This window comes from Mastigoproctus giganteus, chromosome 13 (assembly GCF_048544385.1).
Source record: "Mastigoproctus giganteus isolate SK-2022 chromosome 13, ASM4854438v1, whole genome shotgun sequence".
Lineage (NCBI taxonomy): Eukaryota > Metazoa > Arthropoda > Arachnida > Uropygi > Thelyphonidae > Mastigoproctus > Mastigoproctus giganteus.
In genome coordinates, this window is record NC_143587.1 from 172722725 (window position 1) to 172744677 (window position 21953).

At 36.9% G+C, this 21953-nt stretch overlaps 1 protein-coding gene across 1 annotated transcript in view; it reads left to right on the forward strand.

Moving 5' to 3' along the window:
• Positions 1-21953, forward strand: part of Smyd5 (SET and MYND domain containing, class 5) — a 331312-nt gene that overhangs the window by 272870 nt on the left and 36489 nt on the right. The window contains exon 12 of the mRNA XM_090387391.1: positions 515-655. Within this exon, the coding sequence (XP_090243517.1) occupies positions 515-655 (141 nt within the window). The remainder of the gene's footprint in view (positions 1-514; positions 656-21953) is intronic.

A 21953-nucleotide genomic window follows, 5' to 3' on the forward strand; every position in this document is an offset into this window, starting at 1 on the left:
TTGAGGTAGTGCAGTATCATGGCAACTCGTGAAGGCAAAGCACAATATGAGAAAGAGCAGATGATGCCCACAACAACTACTTGTAGTTTTTTAAGAGTGTCTATGGTGTATCTAAACACCGATATTATATAGATATTAAACTCTTAAAATATTATGCCAAGTGCATTTAATTATTTTAAATATTAGAATGTACAGAATGATGACCCAGAAAGTGAGAGAGTATTGTCGAACGTAGGCACATAATGGCTTTAGCTCTCATTGCACCATAAAGCCTTCAGTAATAACAGCAATATCTCAAATGTTGATTTGCATTTCTTGTGAGTCAGCTTTCCGAGATTGCATTGTAAAAATCAGTACATTCCTTGGACAAATAACTTTCTGGGACAGGTGGTTGGTCAGCTTTATTATAGAGCAACAGTTAGGATTTGTTCGGTATTGTAACAGTAATTCAATAAATAAATGAAACTGCTGTAGATTTTAGATTATCATAATTACATACAATATATGTGTGCAGGGAAAACTACCTCTTCACATGCAACTGCCCAAAGTGCCAATCACAGATTAATGACCCTGATATTACCAGTGAAGAAGATGAAAACATGGATATAGAAGATAAGAAAATGGCTGAAAGAAATGAAAAGGACTCTGAAAAACGGTAAAAAGTGATTAGTAGAAGTACAACAAATGTTTTTTTTTTTTTTTTTTCATTTTGTAATAAAATTGTACATGTTTTGCTTAACTGCATACAGTTTTATTGCATTTTGTGTTGAAATGTGTTCCATCACATAATTCTTTTAGTTAAAAGAGTAATATGTGTTGGAAAGCATTTCAACATTGATTAATAGCTTCAATATGTAAAAAGTTGATTTGTTAATTTACTATAGATACTTAAATATGATATTAATGTATTATTAATTTCATCACTTTCTGTATATAAAACTGTCATAGCCATGTCATGTTGGAATCATTCTGAAGTAGTCATTGTGTGTAATATAGCCTTTTCTAAATGTTTTGTAGAAGTTCATATATTTTCTTAACTTTATAAATGTAAAAATAAATTTCATGTTGCATTTTGTTATTAGTAGTAGTAGTAGTCATATGGTGCAAGGAAGCCTGAGGCTTATGCTGCACCAGCCAAAAAAAAAAAAAATTCCCAAGTTACCCTGAGAGAGAGGGGGGGAGCAAGAGAAAGGGGGAGCGAGAGAGAGAGGGGGGGCGAGATAGAGAGGGGGGATCGAGAGAGAAAGTCAGGACTAGAAAGGACTCACCAAGAAAGAGAAGAATGATGATATCCAGCTCAGGACCCTGGGGTTATATTACTGATTGCATTTAACACTGAAATTTTTTTTTTGTCATTTGTATATTTAATAATCTCCATTAGAAAGATTTTTGATTGTTAATTAAAGAATGTACACCTAATATAATCTTCAGATGCACATCTATCACTATGTTTAAATATATTTCTAAATTAATATAGTCATAGGTGTGTTCTTTTAGTTATTGCAGTCTGTGATGACTTTTATGAACTTACAAGCCTGGGTTTAAAGTCATTCATTATAATGATGTGTCATGTGTCTAAACCATACAATACATGTTTACCTATACATAAATACATTACTATATCTACATAATATCAATGTAGATACACCATAGACAACTCTTAAGGAAAAACTATGATCGTAGTGTGAAAGGCATTTCATCTGTATCTCATATTGTGCTCATCCTTCACAACGAGTTACCATATATTGCACTACTTCAAATAAGCAACGTTTCACTAATAGAAAAGACTATTGTCACTTATCACAGGCCTGACGTAGCCCAGTGGTCAGGAGCAAGTGCATAGCACGCGTTCCTTGAGTGGACCAGGGTTCAAGCCCATGACTACTAAATATGATAAATATTTGTATTGATGATTTATTGTAAACTCTACTGACTTGGTTGTCGTGCCGGAAGATAAACAGAAAATTTATTTATTTATTATTCTCGATGGGCACCACCACGTAGATGGCACCATTTTAAAGCTAGTTGGCTTTTCATCGGTGGGTGCCTTCCACGCTACTTTAAGAATTGTCTATGGTGTATCTACACTGATATTATATAGATATAGAATCTTAAACCCTTAAAATACTATGCCTTGTTACATTTAGTTTATATTAAAGAAATACGTTACATATGGAAATCAAGAATGGTACCGCATGGTCATGTTAGATAAAACATAGCATGTGACCATGCTAAAAAAAGAAGCTTGTTTTACCACAGTAAAACAATCTCTATTACGTATTTTGTATTTGTTACATATTACACGTAACCTGCATCTCTCTTCTCCTATTGGCTGAATAAATATCATTAGGAGGAAAATTAATTTAATGTATAGAAAGATAAGAATTCAGGGCTTCTGTGAGTATTGTTTTTAAGGTATACCACATTTCAGTTGTATTCGTTCTTTGTGAGATATGTATTCAGTTAATAGAGGCCATTAGCATCTGAAGCTGTAGTAATATCCTTTCCTGAAATTATAACCCATTCCTTTAAGGGGCACATTGCTCTGAGAGGTTCTTAATATATATCTTGTTTTTGTTATTATCACTCTTCACATTTATCGGCATATATTTCATTAGTAATACTTAATAACTTCCATAAAGTTTTATTTTATACTTTTATGTTTCATCAGTGGTGACAAGATTTGTTTCGGTATTTTAGATTTCGAGATTTGTTTTCGCTATTTCACTATATTCCCAATGATCAAGGGCTTTTTACCAATAGCAGTAATGATGTCATTAACATTGTTTAACTCTGGTCGGAGACACAAGATACTGCCTTATACAAACAAGGGATAACAGTACTGAAAGATCATTGTGAAAAGATTAACATTCAAGTATGAAATTATGAATAATTTTGTTACTGCCACTTTCTTTCATGATTAAGCCATGAACGTATAAATTGTCCTCTGAATAAAAATTGTCATTAAAACTTCTAAAGGGATACCAGTTGAAATAATAAAATTAAACTTTAACTAAGCGAGAATATTGATATTTCAGTATTCTAAAGTGACCTTACAGTATTCTAAAAGTTACTACCATAGAATTTATTATGAAAATTTTAAATGTTAGGCTTATTGAAATAAATACAGTTATATTATTGCTATTTCATTTGTTTATGAAAAAGCACAAATTTCTAATAAAACCACAATATTCTAATAAATTTTCCATTACTTCATAGTAATTACCATCAAACTGGTCTGTTTATCACAATATGGCAGTGATTATCCTTTGAGAAGTTATTTTCACGATTTTAAGAAAATCAGGTGTAGAGATTTGTGGCTTGTCAACGGTAATTCACATTGGATTTTAAGAACAGGCTGTGAGAAGTAGTAGGTTACATTGGAATTTAATCAGTTACTGACACCCATCAGTTTTGATATGAAAAAATTTTATTCAGTAAATATATGAAGTGGGATGGTATCTTACATTTTTCAGGATTTTAATTAATAATTGCACTTCTTACAATTAGAATACCTCATGCTTAAAATACATTTTATATATTAACATTAGTAGGCCATATGGTACAAGAAAGCAAGCATCAACCAAAAAAAAAAAAAAAACTTTTTATCCCTTCAATATCAATATATGAACAATATTATATGTGGGTTCATATAAAACATATGAATCCACATGTGCAACATGTAAGTCAAGCTAGTAAGCTGTAATTTGTAAGGTTAATGAGAGAATTTTCAGTTACTGTTTATTAGTTTTCATTCATATTTAATATTAATTGTGTGCAAAACAGATAGTATTAGCATTAGTAAAGGCACATGAAGCAAGAAACCAAGTTTATATAGCATCAGCCAAAAAAAAAAAAAAAAAAAAACCTTCTCGTTTCACCCATCCACTCGCTCCAAATGTTTGTCTAGTTCTGTTTTGAATCTATTTAAACTATCAACTTCTACAACAACAGGAAGTTTATTCCAGCAATCAACCACCTGCTGGTTAAAGCAAACCTCCACATATCTATCCTACAACTGTCTTTCCTCAATTTGAATTTATGCCCTCTCAAGCAATTATTCTGAGCAAGAGGAAGAATCCCATCAGCGTTAAGCATGCTCAAACCATTCAAGGCTTTATACACCTCAATCAGATCACCTCACAGGTGCCTAGTCTCCAGACACTGCAATTTGCAAAATTTAAGCCTTTCTTCGTAAGAGCAACCCTTTGTTCCAGCAGCTCTACATCCTTCCTAAAATGAGGTATACATCTGTAAAATAATAATAGGAGTTTACCTCAATAAGGCTCAGAAAACTCATTGCCTCATTGCTCAGAAAACTTCATATCTGACTGCACAATTACTCCCAGGTCTTTTTCATTTTCTACCACCTTAAGTGTAGTACCACATAGTTTGTACATTTCACTGGAGTTACTTCTATCCATATGCAGTACTTTGCATTTATCAAGGTTAAACTTCAATTGCCACTTCTTAGCCCATCTGCCCAAATTTTCTAGATCCTGTTGCAGTAGCACACTGCCATTACTGTCATTACCAACGCTGCCAACCAGGGTTAAGTTCTGCAAATTGCAGTGGCTGGAGACTAGGTACCTGTGTGGTGATCTGATTGAGGTGTATAAGGCCTTGAATGGGTTGAGCATGCTGAATTCTGATGGGATCCTTCCACTTGTTCAGATTACGAACCTAAGGGGGCATAAATTCAAATTAAGAAAAGACAGATGTAGAATAGATGTGCAGAAATTTGCCTTTAGCCAGTAAGTATTAGTAATGGCCGCATGGTGCAAGAAAGCCTATGGCTTATGCTGCACCAGCCAAAAATAAAAAAATAAAAAAAATCTGCATAAAACAATGATAAAAACAAAAAAAAAATAAATAATAATTAATAAAAAAAGGAAATTAAACCTATCATCCTATGCGCTTCCCTTACCCGAAAATACTATCTAGATGACCTTTGAATTTCCCCAAACTGTCGGCCTCTACCACCCATGAAGGCAACTTATTCCGGTAATTTATAACTCGCTGGCTAAAATAAAACTTCCTGTAGTCCAATCTAAACATTTCCCCCCGTAACTTGAATTTATGTCCCCTAGTTCTAGCATCCTTTATAATCTTGAAAATTTCATCCTCATTCATTTTACTGATGCCTTTCAGAGCCTTAAACACCTCAATCAAATCTCCTCTAAGGTGTCTAGTTTCCAAACTCTGCAACCCACATATTAGAAGTCTTTCTTCATAAGGATGCCCTTTTGCCAATGTCACCAGGCGAGTTACCCGTCTTTGCACCCTTTCAAGAAGCTCGAGGTCTTTCTTTAGGTGGGTTCATACTTGAACACAGTATTCCAAGTGTGGTCTAACATAAGCCTTATATAATGGGATTATCACGTCCCTATCTCTACTTGCAAAAGTTCGATAGATCATCGATAGGACATCATGGGCCTTCCTTGCAACCTGTTTACAATGCTCAGAGAATTTCATGTCTGACCGTATCGTAACACCCAAGTCCCTTTCCTCCAGTACTGGGTTTAGTTGAACTCCACCAAGTGAATAAATTATTTTGGGATTACTGTTTCTCAGGTGTAATACCTTACACTTTGTTCGATTAAAGCATAGCTGCCACTTTTCTGACCATTCCTGAAGCCTATCTGGGTCTCTCTGAAGAAGCTCAGCTTGACAGTGATCATTAACTACTCTACCAATTTTAACATGATCTGCAAATTTAGACATCACACCCTCTATCCCTTCATCAATGTCGTTTATGAAAATTAAAAACAACAGTGGTTCTAATACTGATCCTTGGGGAACCCCACTTCTTACATCAACCCAATCTGAGGAATAGCCATTTATCACAACCCTCTGCCTCCTGCCCTGAAGCCATCCTTCTATCCATCTAAGGATTTTCCCAGTGATTCCAACCTGTTCCAGCTTATAAAGCAACCGCTCATGTGGGACTGAGTCAAAAGCTTTGCTGAAATATAAATAAACAATGTCAAAATTATTCCCTAAATCCGGCTCGTGAGTGACCCTTTTGAAATTAGCATTAGTAGAGGCATTTGATGCAAGAAAGCAAGCTTATGCAGCATCAGCCAAAAAAAAAAAAAAAAAAAACACAAATAATAAATAAATAAAAAATAGCCACTTCCACTTCACCCCTCTGTTCATTTGAAATACCTGTCCAGCTGAGCCTTAAACTTATTTAGGCTATCAACTTCCACAACAAGGGGTGGAATTCTATTCCACCAACCAACCACCTGCTGGCTAAAGGCAAATTTCCTCACGTCTATCCTATATCCTAAAGCAGAATCTCATCAGCTTAGAACATGCTCTATCAGATCACCTCGCCGGTGCCTAGTCTGTGGACACTGTAATTTGCAAAACTTAAGCCTTTCTTCGTAAGAGCACCGATTTGTTCCATTGACTAATCTTGTTGCCCTTCTCTGTACTCGTTCCAGCATCTCTACATCCTTCTTGAAATGAGTCCTCCAGACCTGTATACAGTACTCTAGGTGTGGTCTGACCATTGCCTTATACAATGGAATAATCACCTCCTAGAAAAAAATTCCTATATATCATCGACAATACACCATGAGCTACTCTTGCAGCCCGTCTGCACTGCTCAGAAAACTTCATATCTACCTGCACAACCACCCCCAGGTCCCTTTCATTCTCTACCACGGTCAGTGTAGTACCACAGAGTTGATACATTGCTCTGGGGTTGCTGTTTCCCATATACTTTACATTTGTCAATGTTAAACTTCATTTGCCACCTCTCAGCCCATCTGCTCAATCTTTTCAGATCCTGTTGCTGCAGTAGATAGTGTCATAGTGTCCTTGACAACCCTGCCAACTTTCGTATCATCTGCAAACTTGGACATTAAGCTTGATATACCATCATCAATATCATTTATAAATACAGAAAACAATGATGGACCCAATACTGAACCCTGAGGAACTCCACTAATAACATTAGTCCACGATGAGCAGTGTCCGTTGATTACCACTCTCTGTCTGAATCCTATATAACTGAAGTCTTGTCTAGATGATCCTGCAGTGCTTCTTTAACCAGTGCCTCCATTAATTTTCCAGGAACAGAAGTTAAACTAACAGGTCTATAATTACTTGTGTTGCCCTTTGATCCTCCTTTGTGAATTGGGGTCACATTTGCACGTCTCCAGTCCATGGGTACTTCCCCTGAGTCCAAGGAAGCTCTCATAATTATGGCTAAGGGCTTGCTTACTTCCTTTGCTGCCTCCTTTAATATAACTGGATAGATCCCATCCACCCCATCCATGGCTTTCTTGTATTTATCTTCAACAATTTCTCCTCCACTTTACTCTCAGTTATTCAAAGATTCTCTAGCTTACTGCCAGAGTTCAATACACCTCTGGCATACCCCTCGCTGAATAACTCCTCATGTGTGAATGTCGATCAAAATATTCATTCAGTTTTTTAGCTACCTGAGCAGGATCATCAACAGTTGACCCATCGATTTCAAGTGGACCAATCTGATTCATCCCCTTCCTGCTAGAGTTTACATAAGTGAAGAACTCTTTTCTGTTTTTCTTTGCATCCCTTGCCAAAGATTTCTCGTAATCTGTCTTCGCCTGCCTAACCTCCTTTGTAACTTGGTTACAGATCAACTTGTATCTATCATAAGCTTCTGTGTCACATGTTAATTTGTATGTATCCCATGCATTTTTCTTCTCTGCCATATGTCTCATTAGTTCATCTGACATCCACTTAGGCCTAAACCTTGGACAATATTTCTTTGTTGGTATGTAAAGCCTAGTAGCTTCCAAGATAAGTTCTTTGAATGCTTCCCATTTTGAATTTGCTGTTGGTAACATCATCAGTTGGTCCCACTGTATAGAATTTAAATACTGTCTCAGGCCATCGTAGTTGCCTTTACGAAAGCAATAACCCTTCCCTTTAACACTAATGGTAGTTACCTCTTTGAGTAAATCCCACTTCAGCACACTGTGATCACTACCACCTAGTGGTTCATTTACCTGCAGATTCTTAATGCATGAAGAATCACTACTGATAATCAAATCAAGAGTATTACTCCCTCTTGTTGCCTCCCGAACATGCTGATGTAGAAAACAATCATCCAATAAATCCACAAAAGCCTTGCTAGTATGTGAGTGACCAGCCCCCAAATTCCAGTCAATATCTGGGAAATTAAAATCCCCATTATAAGACACTCTGATTTACTGGCCCAATCTTATATCCCTGTTTAGTTTCTTATTATACTCATCAGAGTCATTAGGCCTATAGCACACTCCTACTCTCAATTTTGATCTCCCAATGCTTATGTCACACCAAACTGACTCGACACTGCACTGTCCAGTAATGTCGACTGGCTTCACTTCCTTGGATTTTATGTATTTCTTAACTAAAAGCATAACCCCTCCTCCCTTCGTACCCTGTCTATCCTTTCTGTAGACATTGTACTCCCCAAATTCCAGTTCTGCATTCCTTATATCTGAGTGACACCACGTCTCTGAAATCCCCACAATATCTGGCTTTGATGTTTTCAGCAATACCTCAAATTCATCAAATTTATTTGCTAAACTCCTAGCATTGGTGTACACCCAAGTATACATGCACCTGTTCTTTTTCTTAGCTACCCTAACACAACCTATGTGTTTATTTGTACCCCAATGATTCCCAGCAGTCTCCGAAATATCCTGCATCTTATTTTCCAGGCTGCAGCTCATTCCAATAGAAGCAGTGCAAGAATCACTTTCACCTCTGCCAGTGGCTACTTAATCTATTAGTCCTTGTATCACCCCAATCTAGCAGTTTTCCGACCCACCTAACACTGCCTCGATAGCATCAGCAAACATTCTTGCACCCTTTCTATTTAAGTGTATCCCATCCCTGTAGAAGCAGGCTCTCCTGTTAACAAGTACAGACCAGGCTGAAAAAAATTCTACCCCTTGAGCCTTGCACACTCCTTCCAGGGCCGAATTGATCGACAGGGCTCTCGTCATATACTCCCTGCTATCGTGTCTGGGCAGAATTGCAGACACTTTCAAATTCAACCGTAATTCACTGCTTTTTTTCAACAGTGACATGTACTTGTTAAGTAATTCCGCCGGTCTCCTACTCTTAATATAATTAGTGCCAACATGTAGAACTATATCACCTTTTGTGCCCTTAAAAGATGATATCCGCTCTACAACGTCATCAACCTTTGCCCTTGGCAGACCTACTCTGGCATTGGTGTGGGCAGCTGAGAGCTTGATGGGCCCCTCACTTTTAATCCTTCGAGGGCATCTACCCTGTCCTTCAAGCTCTCATATAGGCCCATAACAATGCTGAGTTGTCATTGCGAACTGAGTTGTCAAATAGCCAACCAGATTTGTTAAACATGATTTTCCCTTTACAAATCCATGCTGAGTTATCCTTGAGAATTTCAATTCGATCCAAATGATCCTGAATTCCACCCCTGATCATTGCCTCCATGATTTTCCCTACTACTGAAGTGAGACTGACAGGTCGATAATTTCCAACTTCAGTTTTAGAGCCACCCTTATGTATGGGAGATACATTTGCACTTTTCCAATCCAAGGGAATCTCCCCAGAGTCTAGTGATGCTCGCATAATTAGCCTCAATGATTCAATGGACTCGCTTGCCGCCTCCCTTAAAATTATAAGGTATATTCCATCAACTCCAGGAGCCTTACTGGTCTGTAGGCTCGAAAATTTTTTCATTAAATAATCTTGCGAAATTTCATTATCATTAATTACATATATTTTATCTTTACTCCCACAATTTCCCATTGCCTCAAAAGGTTTTTAATTTGTAAATATCGATGCAAAATAACTGTTGAGTTCATCTGCAACGGTAGCTGGTGTATTTAATACTGTCCCCTTTCCCTTACGTAAAGGTCCGATCTGGTTTGTCCTGCTCTTCTTGGCATTTATATATGTGAAGAATTCTTTATCCCCCCTTCTTTGCTCTGTTTGCTAGCGATTTCTCATAAACTGCCTTTGCCTGTCAAACCTTTTCTGTGGCTCTATTACACATCACCTTGTAGCTGTTATAGGCTTCAGTACTTTTTATTGCTCTGTAACCTTTCCATGCCACCTTTTTCTGCTCAAGTAATGTGGCAACTTCACTATTCATCCAACTTGGAACCCTCCTCGTGGAGTATTTTTTTAATGGCATATACACATACAAGGCATCTGATTAATATTTTAAAAGCGTACCACAGTTCAAATGTATTCATTTTCTGCATGATATCTACCCAGTTAATAGAGGCCATGTAGTACCTTAAGGCATCGTAATTTCCTTTTCTGAAATTAAAACCCATTCCTTTGCCTTTTACATCTGCTACCTCTCTCGTCATAATCCACCGTAGAACTCCATGATCACTTCCTGCTACTGGTTCCTCTACTGTCAGCCCTGTTATGTCATCTGATTCATGTGTGATGATGAGGTCTAGGATATTCTTTTCTCTAGTACTTTCCCTGACATGTTGATACAAATAAGTCATCTAGTTGATTTAAAAATTTTGTTCCCCATGTCGAGTTTCCTTCCCATTTACTCCAATCAATTAGAGGCAAATTGAAATCACCCATAATAAGGCATTGACACTTACTTGCCCATTCCATTTGCATGTAGAGGCTTTTGTCATAATCTTCACAATCAAGTGGTTAATTGCTGGAACTCCACTAATAACATTAGTCCACGAAGAGCAGTACCCATTGATTACCACCCTCTGTCTTCTCCCACTTAACCATCCTTTTATCCACTGTAGCAACTTACCCTTTATACCATTCTGCTCCAATTTGCACAATAGTCTTCCATGCGCAACAGTGTCAAAAGCTTTCCTGAAATCCAAATATATGATATCAAAATTATTTTTTGCATCCAGTTCCTTTGTAACCACATCATAATATGTCAGAGAGGACTTTCCCTTAACAAACCCATGCTGTGTCTGAATTATTCCTGCAGTCTTGTCTAGGTGATCCTGCAATGCATCTTTAACCAGTGACTCCATTATTTTACCCGGAACAGAAGTTCAACTAACTGGTCTGTAATTACTCGTGTCACCCTTCGATCCCCCTTTGTGAATTGGCGATACATTTGCACATCTCCAGTCCGTGGGGACCTCCCTTGAATCCAAGGATGCTCTCATAATTATGGCTAAGAGTTTGCTTACAAACCCTTAGCCAAACCCTTTGCTGGAACAAACTTCCATCTGTCGTTGTGGAAGTTGACAGGTTAAATAAATTTAAAGAGGAACTGGACAGGCATTTGGAGGGAATGGTGTGATTTTTTTTTTTTTTTTTTTTTTTGGCTGATGCTGCATAACCTCATACACTTGCTTTCTTGCATCACATGCCACTACTACTACTACTACTACCACCTCAATATATGGGAAACAGTAACCCCAGAGCAACGTATCAACTCTGTGGTACTACACTGACAGTGGTGGAGAATGAAAAGGACCTGGGTAATTGTGCAGGCAGATATGAAGTTCTCTGAGCAGTGCAGACGAGCTGCAAGAGTAGCTCATGGTGTCTTGTCAATGATATACAGGAATTTTTCTAGCAGAGATAAGGAGGTGATTATTCCCTTGTATAAGGCAATGGTTAGGCAACATTTTGAGTGCTGTATACAGGTCTGGAGGCCTCATTTCAAGAAGGATGTAGAGCTGCTGGAACGGGTACAGAGAAGGGCAACAAGATTAGTGAATGGAACAAAGGGTTGCTCTTACGAAGAAAGGCTTAAGTTTTGCAAATTACAGAGTCTGGAGACTAGGCACCGGCGAGGTGATCTGATAGAGGTGTATAAAGCTTTGAATGGTTTGAGCATGCTCAATGCCAATGGGATTCTTCATCTTGCTCAGAATAATCAGCTCAGAGGGCATAAATTCAAATTGAGGAAGGACGGATGTCGGATAGATGTGCGGAAATTTGCCTTTGTCCAGCGGGTGGAACCGACTTCCATCACTTGTTGTTGAAGTTGATAGCCTAAACAAATTTAAGGCTCAACTGGACAGGTATTTCGAGCGAACGGAGGGGTGAAATGGGAGTGGTGTGTTTTTTTTTTTTTTTTTTTGCTGATGCTGAATAAGCTTGCTTTCTTGCATCATATGCCTATGCTAATATAGTACGTAAAACACTTCCATATGATACTCTCCAGAAATTAAAATGAAAAAATCGAAAAACTTACATTAGAGTAGCAAATGAAGTTAAAACTTTTAAAAAATTAATAATCAATTTAACACAATTAAAAAACAGTTTAACGCAATTAACGAAAAAATTGCAAAAACAATTTTCCTTCCTGAAGCTGACAACGCTTTTCGACCGTATGTCATGATCACAGGAATGATATTCAGTAATTTTCATTCCTGTGATCATGACATATGGTCAAAACGTTGTCAGCTTCAGGAAGGAAAATCGTTTTTGCAATTTTTTCGTTAATTCGTTAAACTGTTTTTTAATTGTGTTAAATTGATTTTTAATTATTTTTAAAATTATTTGTTACTCTAATGTAAGTTTTTCGATTTTTTTTGTTTTAATTTCTGGAGAGTATCATACAGAAGTGTTTTACGTACTATATTAAGGAAAACTTCTCTTATTATTTTACAAATATTGATATCAACGTAGAACGTATTGAACATTACAGCTCTGGTTCATACTATCTAAGGCCTGTATGCAGTACTCAAGGTGTGGCCTGACCATTGCCTTATACAAGGGGATAATCACCTCCTTATCCCTGCTAGAAAAATTCCTGTATATCATTGACAAGACACCATGAGCTACACTTGAAGACCATCTGCACTGCTCAGAAAACTTCATATCTACCTGCACAATTACCACCAGCTAATTTTCATTCTCTATCACTGTCAGTGTAGTACCACACAGTTTATACATTACTCTGAGGTTACTGCTTCACCTCTCAGCCCTTCTGCTCAACTTTTCTAGATCCTATTCCAGCAGTGTAGTGTCATTAACAACCTTCATATTGTGTGCAAACTTAGACAATAAGCCTGATATACCATCATTAGTATCATTAGTAAATACAGAAAACAAAAATGGACCCAAAACTGAGCCCTGGGAGACTTCACTAATAACATTAGTCCACAAAGAGTAATTTCCATTGATTACCACTCTCTGTTTTCTCCCACTCAACCGTCCCTTTATCTATAGCAGCAATTTGCCTCCAATGCCACATTGCTCCAATTTTTGCAGCAGTCTTTCATGTGCAACAGTATCAAAACAGAAAACAGCAATGGTCCCAACTTTCTAAGATCCAAATATACGATATCGAAATTATTCTTTGCATCCAGTTCCTTTGTGACAATCAAATTGATCAGACAAGAATTCCCTTTAACAAACTCATGCTGTGTCCAAACTATAACTGCAGTCTTGTTTAGATGATCCTGCAGTGCCTCTTTAACCAGTACCTCCATTAATTTCCCTGGAACAGAAGTTAAACTAACAGGTCTGTAATTACCGCCCTTTGATTCTCCTCCTTTGTGAATTGTAATCAAATTTGTGCATTAGCATTAGTAGATTCAACTGATGCAAGAAAGCAAGCTTATACACCATCAGTCAAAAAAAAAAAAAAAAAAATCCCTTCCCATTTCACTGATTCATGTATCCCAAATGTTTGTCTAGTTGTGCCTTGAATTTATTTATGCTATCAGCTTACACAACAACAGATGGTATTTTGTTCCAGCAATCAACTACCCGCTGGGTAAAGGCAAACTTGTGCACATCTGTTTTTCAACTGTCTTCTCTCAGGTTTGAATTCTGAGCTAGAGGAAGAATCCCCTCAGCATTAAGCCTGCTCAATCCATTCAAGGCCTTATACACCTCAATCAGATTGCCTTGCAGGTGCCTAGTCTCTAGAAGCTGTAATTTGCAGAACTTAAGCCTTTCTTCATAAGAGCACCGCTTTGTTCCATTCACCAGTCTTGTTGCCCTTCTCTGTACTTGTTCTTGCAACTCTACATCCTTCCTAAAATGAGGCTTCCAGACCTGTACGCAGTACTCAAGGTGTGGCCTGACCATTGCTTTATACAAGGGGATAATCACCTCTTTATCCCTGCTCGCAAAATTCCTGTATATCATTCACAAAACCACGACCTACTCTGGCAGCCTGTCTGCACTGCTCAGAAAACTTCATATCTGATTGCACAATTTCTCCAAGCTCTCTTTCATTCTCCACTACCCTGAGTCTAACACCACATAGTTGGTACATTTCTCTGGGGTTACTGCTACACATATGCAGTACAGTGGAACCTCTATATTTGTCATTAATCCGTTCCTGAGGGACGGACGAATACTGAATCAGATGAATATAGAATCAATTTTTTCCATAGGAATTAACTAAAATTGGAATAATCCATTCCCAGCCCCAAATCTGATACAGAAATAAATAAAAATTTAACCAGAACTTTACCTCTACTTAGGAGCGATGATGGCAGAAGCTGAAGAAGAAGAGGAAAGGAATTATGTATTGTTTAGAAGGGGAGTAGCCTTCCATTAAAACATCAGGTGCTGTATCTCCAATTCTGGTTATCGATGTCTTTTTTGTTCCGTTCCCAACAATTCACTAGCACTCGATTTAGCAAAGAACTTGTCCAGTGTTGTCTGTTTTTTAAAATTTTCTGAAAGTAGCCAATCTCATTATCATTGAATGAATTTATATTTCAATTAACTATGGCAATGTTTGGGTGCCACTTCTCGACCATACTCTGCGTTTCGGCCCAATTGGACAGCATTTCCTTAATGTCAGCAATTGGGATGCTGCCTTTACTTGACCCTTCCTCCTCTGATGAAATTTCCTCCACTGCTTCAGCTTCCTGTTCTTTATGAAGGTCCAGCAGTTCTTCTGTGGTGAGCTTGATTCTATGGTTCTCCACCAATTCCTCTACATCCTCATTATCAACCTCCAATCCCATGGACCTGCCCAGAGACACAATTTCATCAACAACAGGCTCTTACCCAAAACCTTAAGTCTCTTTCTGACACACACACTCTTGCCACAATTTCCTCCAGGCTGAGTTCATTGTCCTGGAACACACTCCCCTCCCCATGTCTTATTAATTATCTTCAAACAATGGATATTGAAGTGATTTTTCCAAAATTCTCTCAATGTAAGTTCTGTCTCCAATGTCACTTCAAAACACCTTTGAAACAGCGCTTTTGTATAAAGTTTTTTTAAAACAGGCAATGACCTGCTGATCCATGGGTTTGGATTAGAGGTGTTGTGTTTGGTGGTAGATATTTAATATGAATAAAGCTGTATTCCCCTGCCAAATCATCTTCAAGGGATGAACAGGGGCATTGTCCAAAACCAAGAGGGCCTTTACAGGTAAATTATAACTTTCTAAATAAGCTTTCACACTTGGGGCAAACACTTCGTAAATCCACTCCAGGAAAAACTGTCTTCTTACCCAAGCCTTACTTTTAGCCCTCTACATCACATTTAGTTTACTTTTTATGATATTGTCCTTAAAAACTCAGATTTTCTGAATGATAAACGAGCAATTGTTTAATTTTGCAGTCCCCACTAACATAACCACACAGCAAGAGTGTTAATTTGTCTTTCATTGGTTTGTGTCCAGGCAATGCTTCTTTCTCTTTTGTGATGTAGGTTCTTTTAGGCATTTTTTCCCAGAATAGGCCCGTCTCATCACAATTAAAAACTTGTTGAGGGATAAATCCTTCAGTGCCTACATAGTTTTTGAAATCATCAACAAACTTTTTAGCAACTTCTGCATTCAAGCTTCTCGATGCCTGACTACACTATGAATGCCCGTTTGCCTTTTAAATTTTTTGAATCAGCCCCTACTTGCCATGAAATCACCACTGGTTCCTGGGTTCTTTTGCTACAGGTCATCATATAACTGTCTTGCTTTTTTTGCCGATGATAGATTCTGAAATACTATCACCAGCCATTTGATTTTCAGTAATCCATACTTATAAAAGATTTTCCATGTCCTCATACATTTGTAATATTTTAGCAGCAAGACTTTTTACACCTTTTGCCTCATCAGCCACTTTAATTGCTTCTTTATTTTTAATTATGCTGCTTACCGTAGTTCTCGGCATGTTAAATTCTAATGCTAAGTTGGAAACACTTGTTCCACTTTCAAACTTAGCAATGATTTCTTTTTTCAACTCAATTGTGGTTCTTACAGCTTTCCTTTTTTGGTTGTTTTTCTTCATTACACCTTTTTGGGGCCATGCTCACTTCATTTTACAAAGATAACTGCAAAAAATTGCAAAATTAAAAAAAAAAAATTCAAAGAAAATAACAGGTGATGCGTACTGAACGATCACACAAGGCAGACTGCTGGGCAATAGCACGGAGCTGGCTGACTGCATGGGCGATTGCACGAGGCTAGGATGACGATGTGGTGGGTGACTTTTCGTGACGAATATTGGATTTTTGGATGAATATCGGAGCATTGTTTTGCCGAAAAAATGTGAAGAATATAGAGGTTTTAGGAAGGATGTAGAGTTGTTAGAATGAGTACAGAGAAGGGCAACAAGATTGGTGAGAGGAACAAAGGGGTTCTATTACCAGGAGATGCTTAAATTCTGATTGCAGCATCTGGAGACTTGGCATCTGCGAGGTGATCTGATTGAGGTGTACAAGGCCCCAAATGGTTTGAGCAGGCTCAATGCTAATGGGGTACTTCCACTTTTTGGGATTAAAAACCTAAGGTGGAATAGATTCAAATTGAATAAAGACAGTTGTAGAATAGATGTGCGGAAGTTTGCCTTTCCAGTGGATAGTTGATTGTTGGAACAGACTTCCATCTCTTGTTGTTGGAAGCTGATAGCTTAAATAAATTTAAGGCTGAACTAGATAAATTAATTTGGAGTAACTGGATGGGTTAAATGAGAAGATTTTTTTTTTCCATCTCTCTCTCTCTTGTCTGATGCTCTATAAGCTTGCTTTCTTGCATCATATGCCTGAACTAATGCTAATCTTCAGTCCATGAGTACCTCTCCTGAGTCTAAGGAAGCTCTCATAATTATTGCTAATGGTTTGCTTACTTCCTTTGCTGCCTCCTTTAATATAACTGGATAGACCCCATCCACTCCAGATGCCTTTCTTATGCTTATCTTCAACAATTTCTCCTCCACTTTGCTCTCAGTTATCACAAAATCATCTAGCTCACTGCGAGAGTTTAATTCACCTATGGCATTCCCCTCCCTGAATAACTCGTGTGAATGTAGATGCAAACTACCGTATTTCCCCATGTATAAGACGCACCTTAATTTTGGGGCCCGAAATTTGAAAAAAAAAATGTATTACATAAAGTTATTGAACTCAAGTTTTATTCATCATAAAATTCATACAACTCATCACTGTCAAAACTCCCATCCATTAGCTTGTCCTCATCTGTGTCTGATGATGAATCACTGTCTTCATATATTGCCTCGTCCTCAGTTCCATCTATGGCATTTAAAATGCCACACTTCTTAAATGACTTGACAACTTGATTTATTGTTTTGCGTTTGAAAATCAGCATAGGAAGCAGCTTGGTTCCATCGGCACAACAAGCTAGAACAACTGTATAATGGCTCTTTTCATGTCCACTTGTCTTCACAGTTACAGTTTTCATCCTCCTTTTTATCAACAGTTCTGTTACTTGGGACATCAAATTGTGAAGGGAGACTTCATCCATATTTGCAATCCGTCCCAACTCAAACTGATGTGTCTTCCGACATTGAATGACAAAACGATGAAATTCAAGGACCTTCTGCTCATAGCTTTCAGGCATCTTTTGGGCACGTCTGTTGCGTGTACGCATGCTTAGTCCATTCCGTTTCATGAACCTGAAGCACCTGTTGTGTCCTCCTTTGAAATCAGTAACTTCTTTTTCATCAGCAATTCTTCTTGCCTCATGCTGAACCATCTTTGTGGACACAGGAATTCCAATTGCCCTTTGCTCCTCAATCCATATCTTCAATTCCTTTTCTAAATCAGTCCGTTTTTCTGACTTCCCTCTAATGGCCTTCTTCTGCTGTGGCGTTTTCAGTAGAGTTTCTTCTTCCCGTAGCCAGTCTCGGATTGTTTTCTCAGTTGGAGGAGGACCAAACTTACATTCAGTAGCACGATTTCCATTCACTTTTGCAAACTGGATCACTTTTAACTTGAATTCAGCACTGTACAGAAAATCTTTTCTGAGCCATTTCTGGGCAGAACATGGCAAAACATAACCTAATATACCGGTAACAAGTGCGAAAAAGCGGGAAATGCAAGTAAAAAAAAAAATCTACAACCACTGTATAAGACGCACCCAGTTTTTAGACCCCAAATTTTTCGAAAAAAGGTGCGTCTTATACATGGGGAAATACGGTACTCATTTGGTTTGTTAGCTACCTGAGCAGGATCATCAACAGTTGAACCATCGATATCAAGTGGACCAATCTGATTCATCCCCTTTCTTCTAGAGTTTACATAAGTAAAGAACTCTTTACTGTTTTTCTTTGCATCCTTTGCCAAAGATTTCTCACAATCTGTCTTTGCCTACCTAACCTCCTCTGAGACTTAGTTACAGACCATCTTATATCTATCATAGGCTTCTGTGTCACCTGTTAATTTATATATATCCCATGCATTTTTCTTCTCAGCCACATGTCATTAGTTCGTATGACATCCATTTAGGCCTACATCTTGAACAATATTTCTTAGTTTATATGAAAAGCCTAGTAGCTTCCATGATTAATTCTTTGGAATTTGAATTTGCTGTTGGTAACATCATCAGTTTGTCCCACTGTATATAGAATTTAAATACTGTCTCAGACCACCGTAGTCACCTTTACGAAAGCAAAAACCCTTCCCCTTACCCCTGACGGATCAAGAGTTTTACTCCCTCTAGTTGCCTCCCAAACATACTGCTGTAGAAAAACAATCATCCAATAAATCCACAAAAGCCTTGCTAGTGTGTGAGTGACCACCCCACAAATTCCAGTCAATATCTGGGAAATTAAAATCCCCCATTATAAGACTCTGATTTACTGGCCCACTCTATTTCCCTGTACAGTTTTTTTATTATACTCATCAGAATCATTAGGCCAAAACACACTCCTACTCTCAATTTTGCTTTCCGAATGCTTATGTCACACCAAACTGACTCAACACTGTCCAGCCATCTTGACTGGCTATACTTCCTTGGATTTTGTGTTTCTTAACTAACAACATAACTCCTCCCTTCCTATCCTGTCTATCCTTCCTGTACACATTGTACTCCCCAAATTCCATTTCTGCTTACCCTATATCTGTGTGATATCATGTCTCTGATATCGCAACAATATCTGCCTTTGATGTTTTGACCAACACCTCAAATTCATCAAATTTATTTACTAAACTCTAGCATTGGTGTACATGCACCTGTTCCTATTTTTGACTACCCTAACACAGACCACATATTTACTTGTTCTGCAATGACTCCCAGCAGTCTCTGAAATTCCCTGCATCTTGTTTTCCAGGCTGCTATTCATTCCAGTAGAAGTGCAAGAATCACTTTTCCCCTTTGACTGCATCTACCGTTAATCTTTGTCTCATAAATCCTCTCCATTCTAGCTGTTTTCCGACCCATGTAACACTGCCTCGATAGCATCAGCAAATTCTTGCACTCTTTCTATTTAAGATTATCCCATCCCTGTAAAAGCAGTCTCTCCAGGGCCGAATTAATCGACAAGGTTTTCATCATATACTCCCTCCTATTGTGTCTGGGCAGAATTGCAAACACTTTAAAATTCATCCCTAACCCTAACTCAGTTGAAAGGAGTTGTTTGAATTTATTTCAGTTAATTAAAAAAAATGCAAACTGGACCTTGTGGAACAATATCCCACTTGAATTTTTTCATATAATATAAGTTGTAATACTGGATTTTTTATTTTCATTTTAGAGATGGTTTTAGAATCTTTATTGATAACCATGAAAAAACTTGGTAATATTTTTGTATGATAAAGGGCTATTTTGATGCAAAACAGCTTTATTCAAACTAAAATTTAGCTATCCTTAAAGCATATAAAAAATAGATGATCTTTAGATAAGCATGATTCAACTCCATAAGTCTGGCCAAATAATTATTGAGGGATAATATTTCTTGCTGCTGTGAAGTTATCTGTTTAATCTTGAATTCTTTAAAAAACTTTATTTTTGCTTTATGTAAGTAGTAGGGCTATAACTCCTAGTGACTGAAAAACTAAACCCTTAAAAAATGAATTAATAGTTTTAACAGATTAATTAATGACTAATTTAAAATTTATTCAATCATTATTGAAAAGATGTCAGAATTTCTCATTAGGTAAATATTATCATTTCTATTTTTAATTAGAACCTAACCAAATGTTAGTTTTTTTTTTTTTTTTTTTTAATTTTTACTTTTTCTTCAGCATTTGTCATGAGAATTTTCCAAACAGGTTATTTTAATAATAATAATAATAATTATTATTATTATTATTATTATTATTATATTGCTAGCCCAAAACAAACTCCAACCTTTAAACGGTACTTACAATTTAATGTATTTTTGACTATTTTTTAGATCGCTGATTTTGAATCTTAGTTTTAATTAATTCAAGAAAAATAAATTTCTGTTTGTACTCCAGGACAACCACATAAAGTCACAATGTAGAGAAAATACAAGAACATTACCATATTCAGTAGTCATACAAGCTTGAACCACAGTCACATAGAGCACATGCACTTCTGTACCCTCACACTTGACCACTTTAGCATAGTCACTAAGTCAGATAATTTACAATGAATACAATCATATCATTAATCATATTTAGCAGTAACATAAGCTTGAACCATGGTCCACTCAAATTCATGTGCTGTGTAACTTGACCACTTGGTTAGTATTGGGACTAAAAACTACTTGATTATGTTTTAAATGTCCAAAAACGAAGACACACTATTTAGGCATAATTTATTAATAATATATGAATTGCATACTTTTTCATAAACTCCTTTATAAGTTTCAAAATATTACTAACAGATTAACTTGAACTAAAGGAATAGAATTTGAGAATCAGTTTCAGGTAGTTTGCAATTGAAAGATTTAGATATCATCAGAATGGGTTCATAGATATATTCAAAACTTTTAAATATATATATGTATGTTATTTCGTAATATATAATTATAATTTTAAGATCAATATCAAACTTCTGGTATTTTTTTCAAAATCATATACAGTCAAGTTATAATTAAACTGACTCCTTTTGAAAGTGTGAAAAGGGAAAAGCCAATTGCATAGAGCTGCAGGGCTAAATTTAAAATGGACAATAGTCAATCAATGTGGAAAGGATTTACTTGATTAAAATTTCATAAAGTGCAGCTGGGAAGAAATACTGCACATCAGAAAGAGAATAACTGATTGTTGGAACAAGTTACTACCTGTTTTGGAAGTGGGTAGCTTGAATAAATTTAAAAAAGAATTGGTGATATTATTAGAGGGAATAGACAAATGGGGAAGGTAGTATTTTTCGTTTTTAACTGTTAGCAAATGAATAAAGAACTTCTTGTGTTGTGGTATCTTTTGCATTAAAAGGAAAGCTGCTAGTCGGATGTGGAAAACTTTTTGACATGATGAAGAACAGTTACATAAAGCCAAATTTAAGTTCAAAGCATCGGTACTGAAATTATTATTACACACAATGATCTGAAACATAATCATAAAAAAGATAGTCTTCTAATAATAAGTAGTTCCACCCAAAGGATAGCTGTGGATGAATACTGTGAGATACTGCAGTTAAACAATATCTTGATAAGTTACATAGCCTATCCATTAGAGGCATCACTTTCATTTGATGCAATGCCATTAAAGCAGACCAGACTCATCCTCCACTTCTAGAAATTACTGATAAAATTATCCCTGTGCTCCTAAATAGACATTCATACTGTTAAAGTTTCATATTAATCAAGCAATTGTTAATCAAAGTATTTTGTATTAC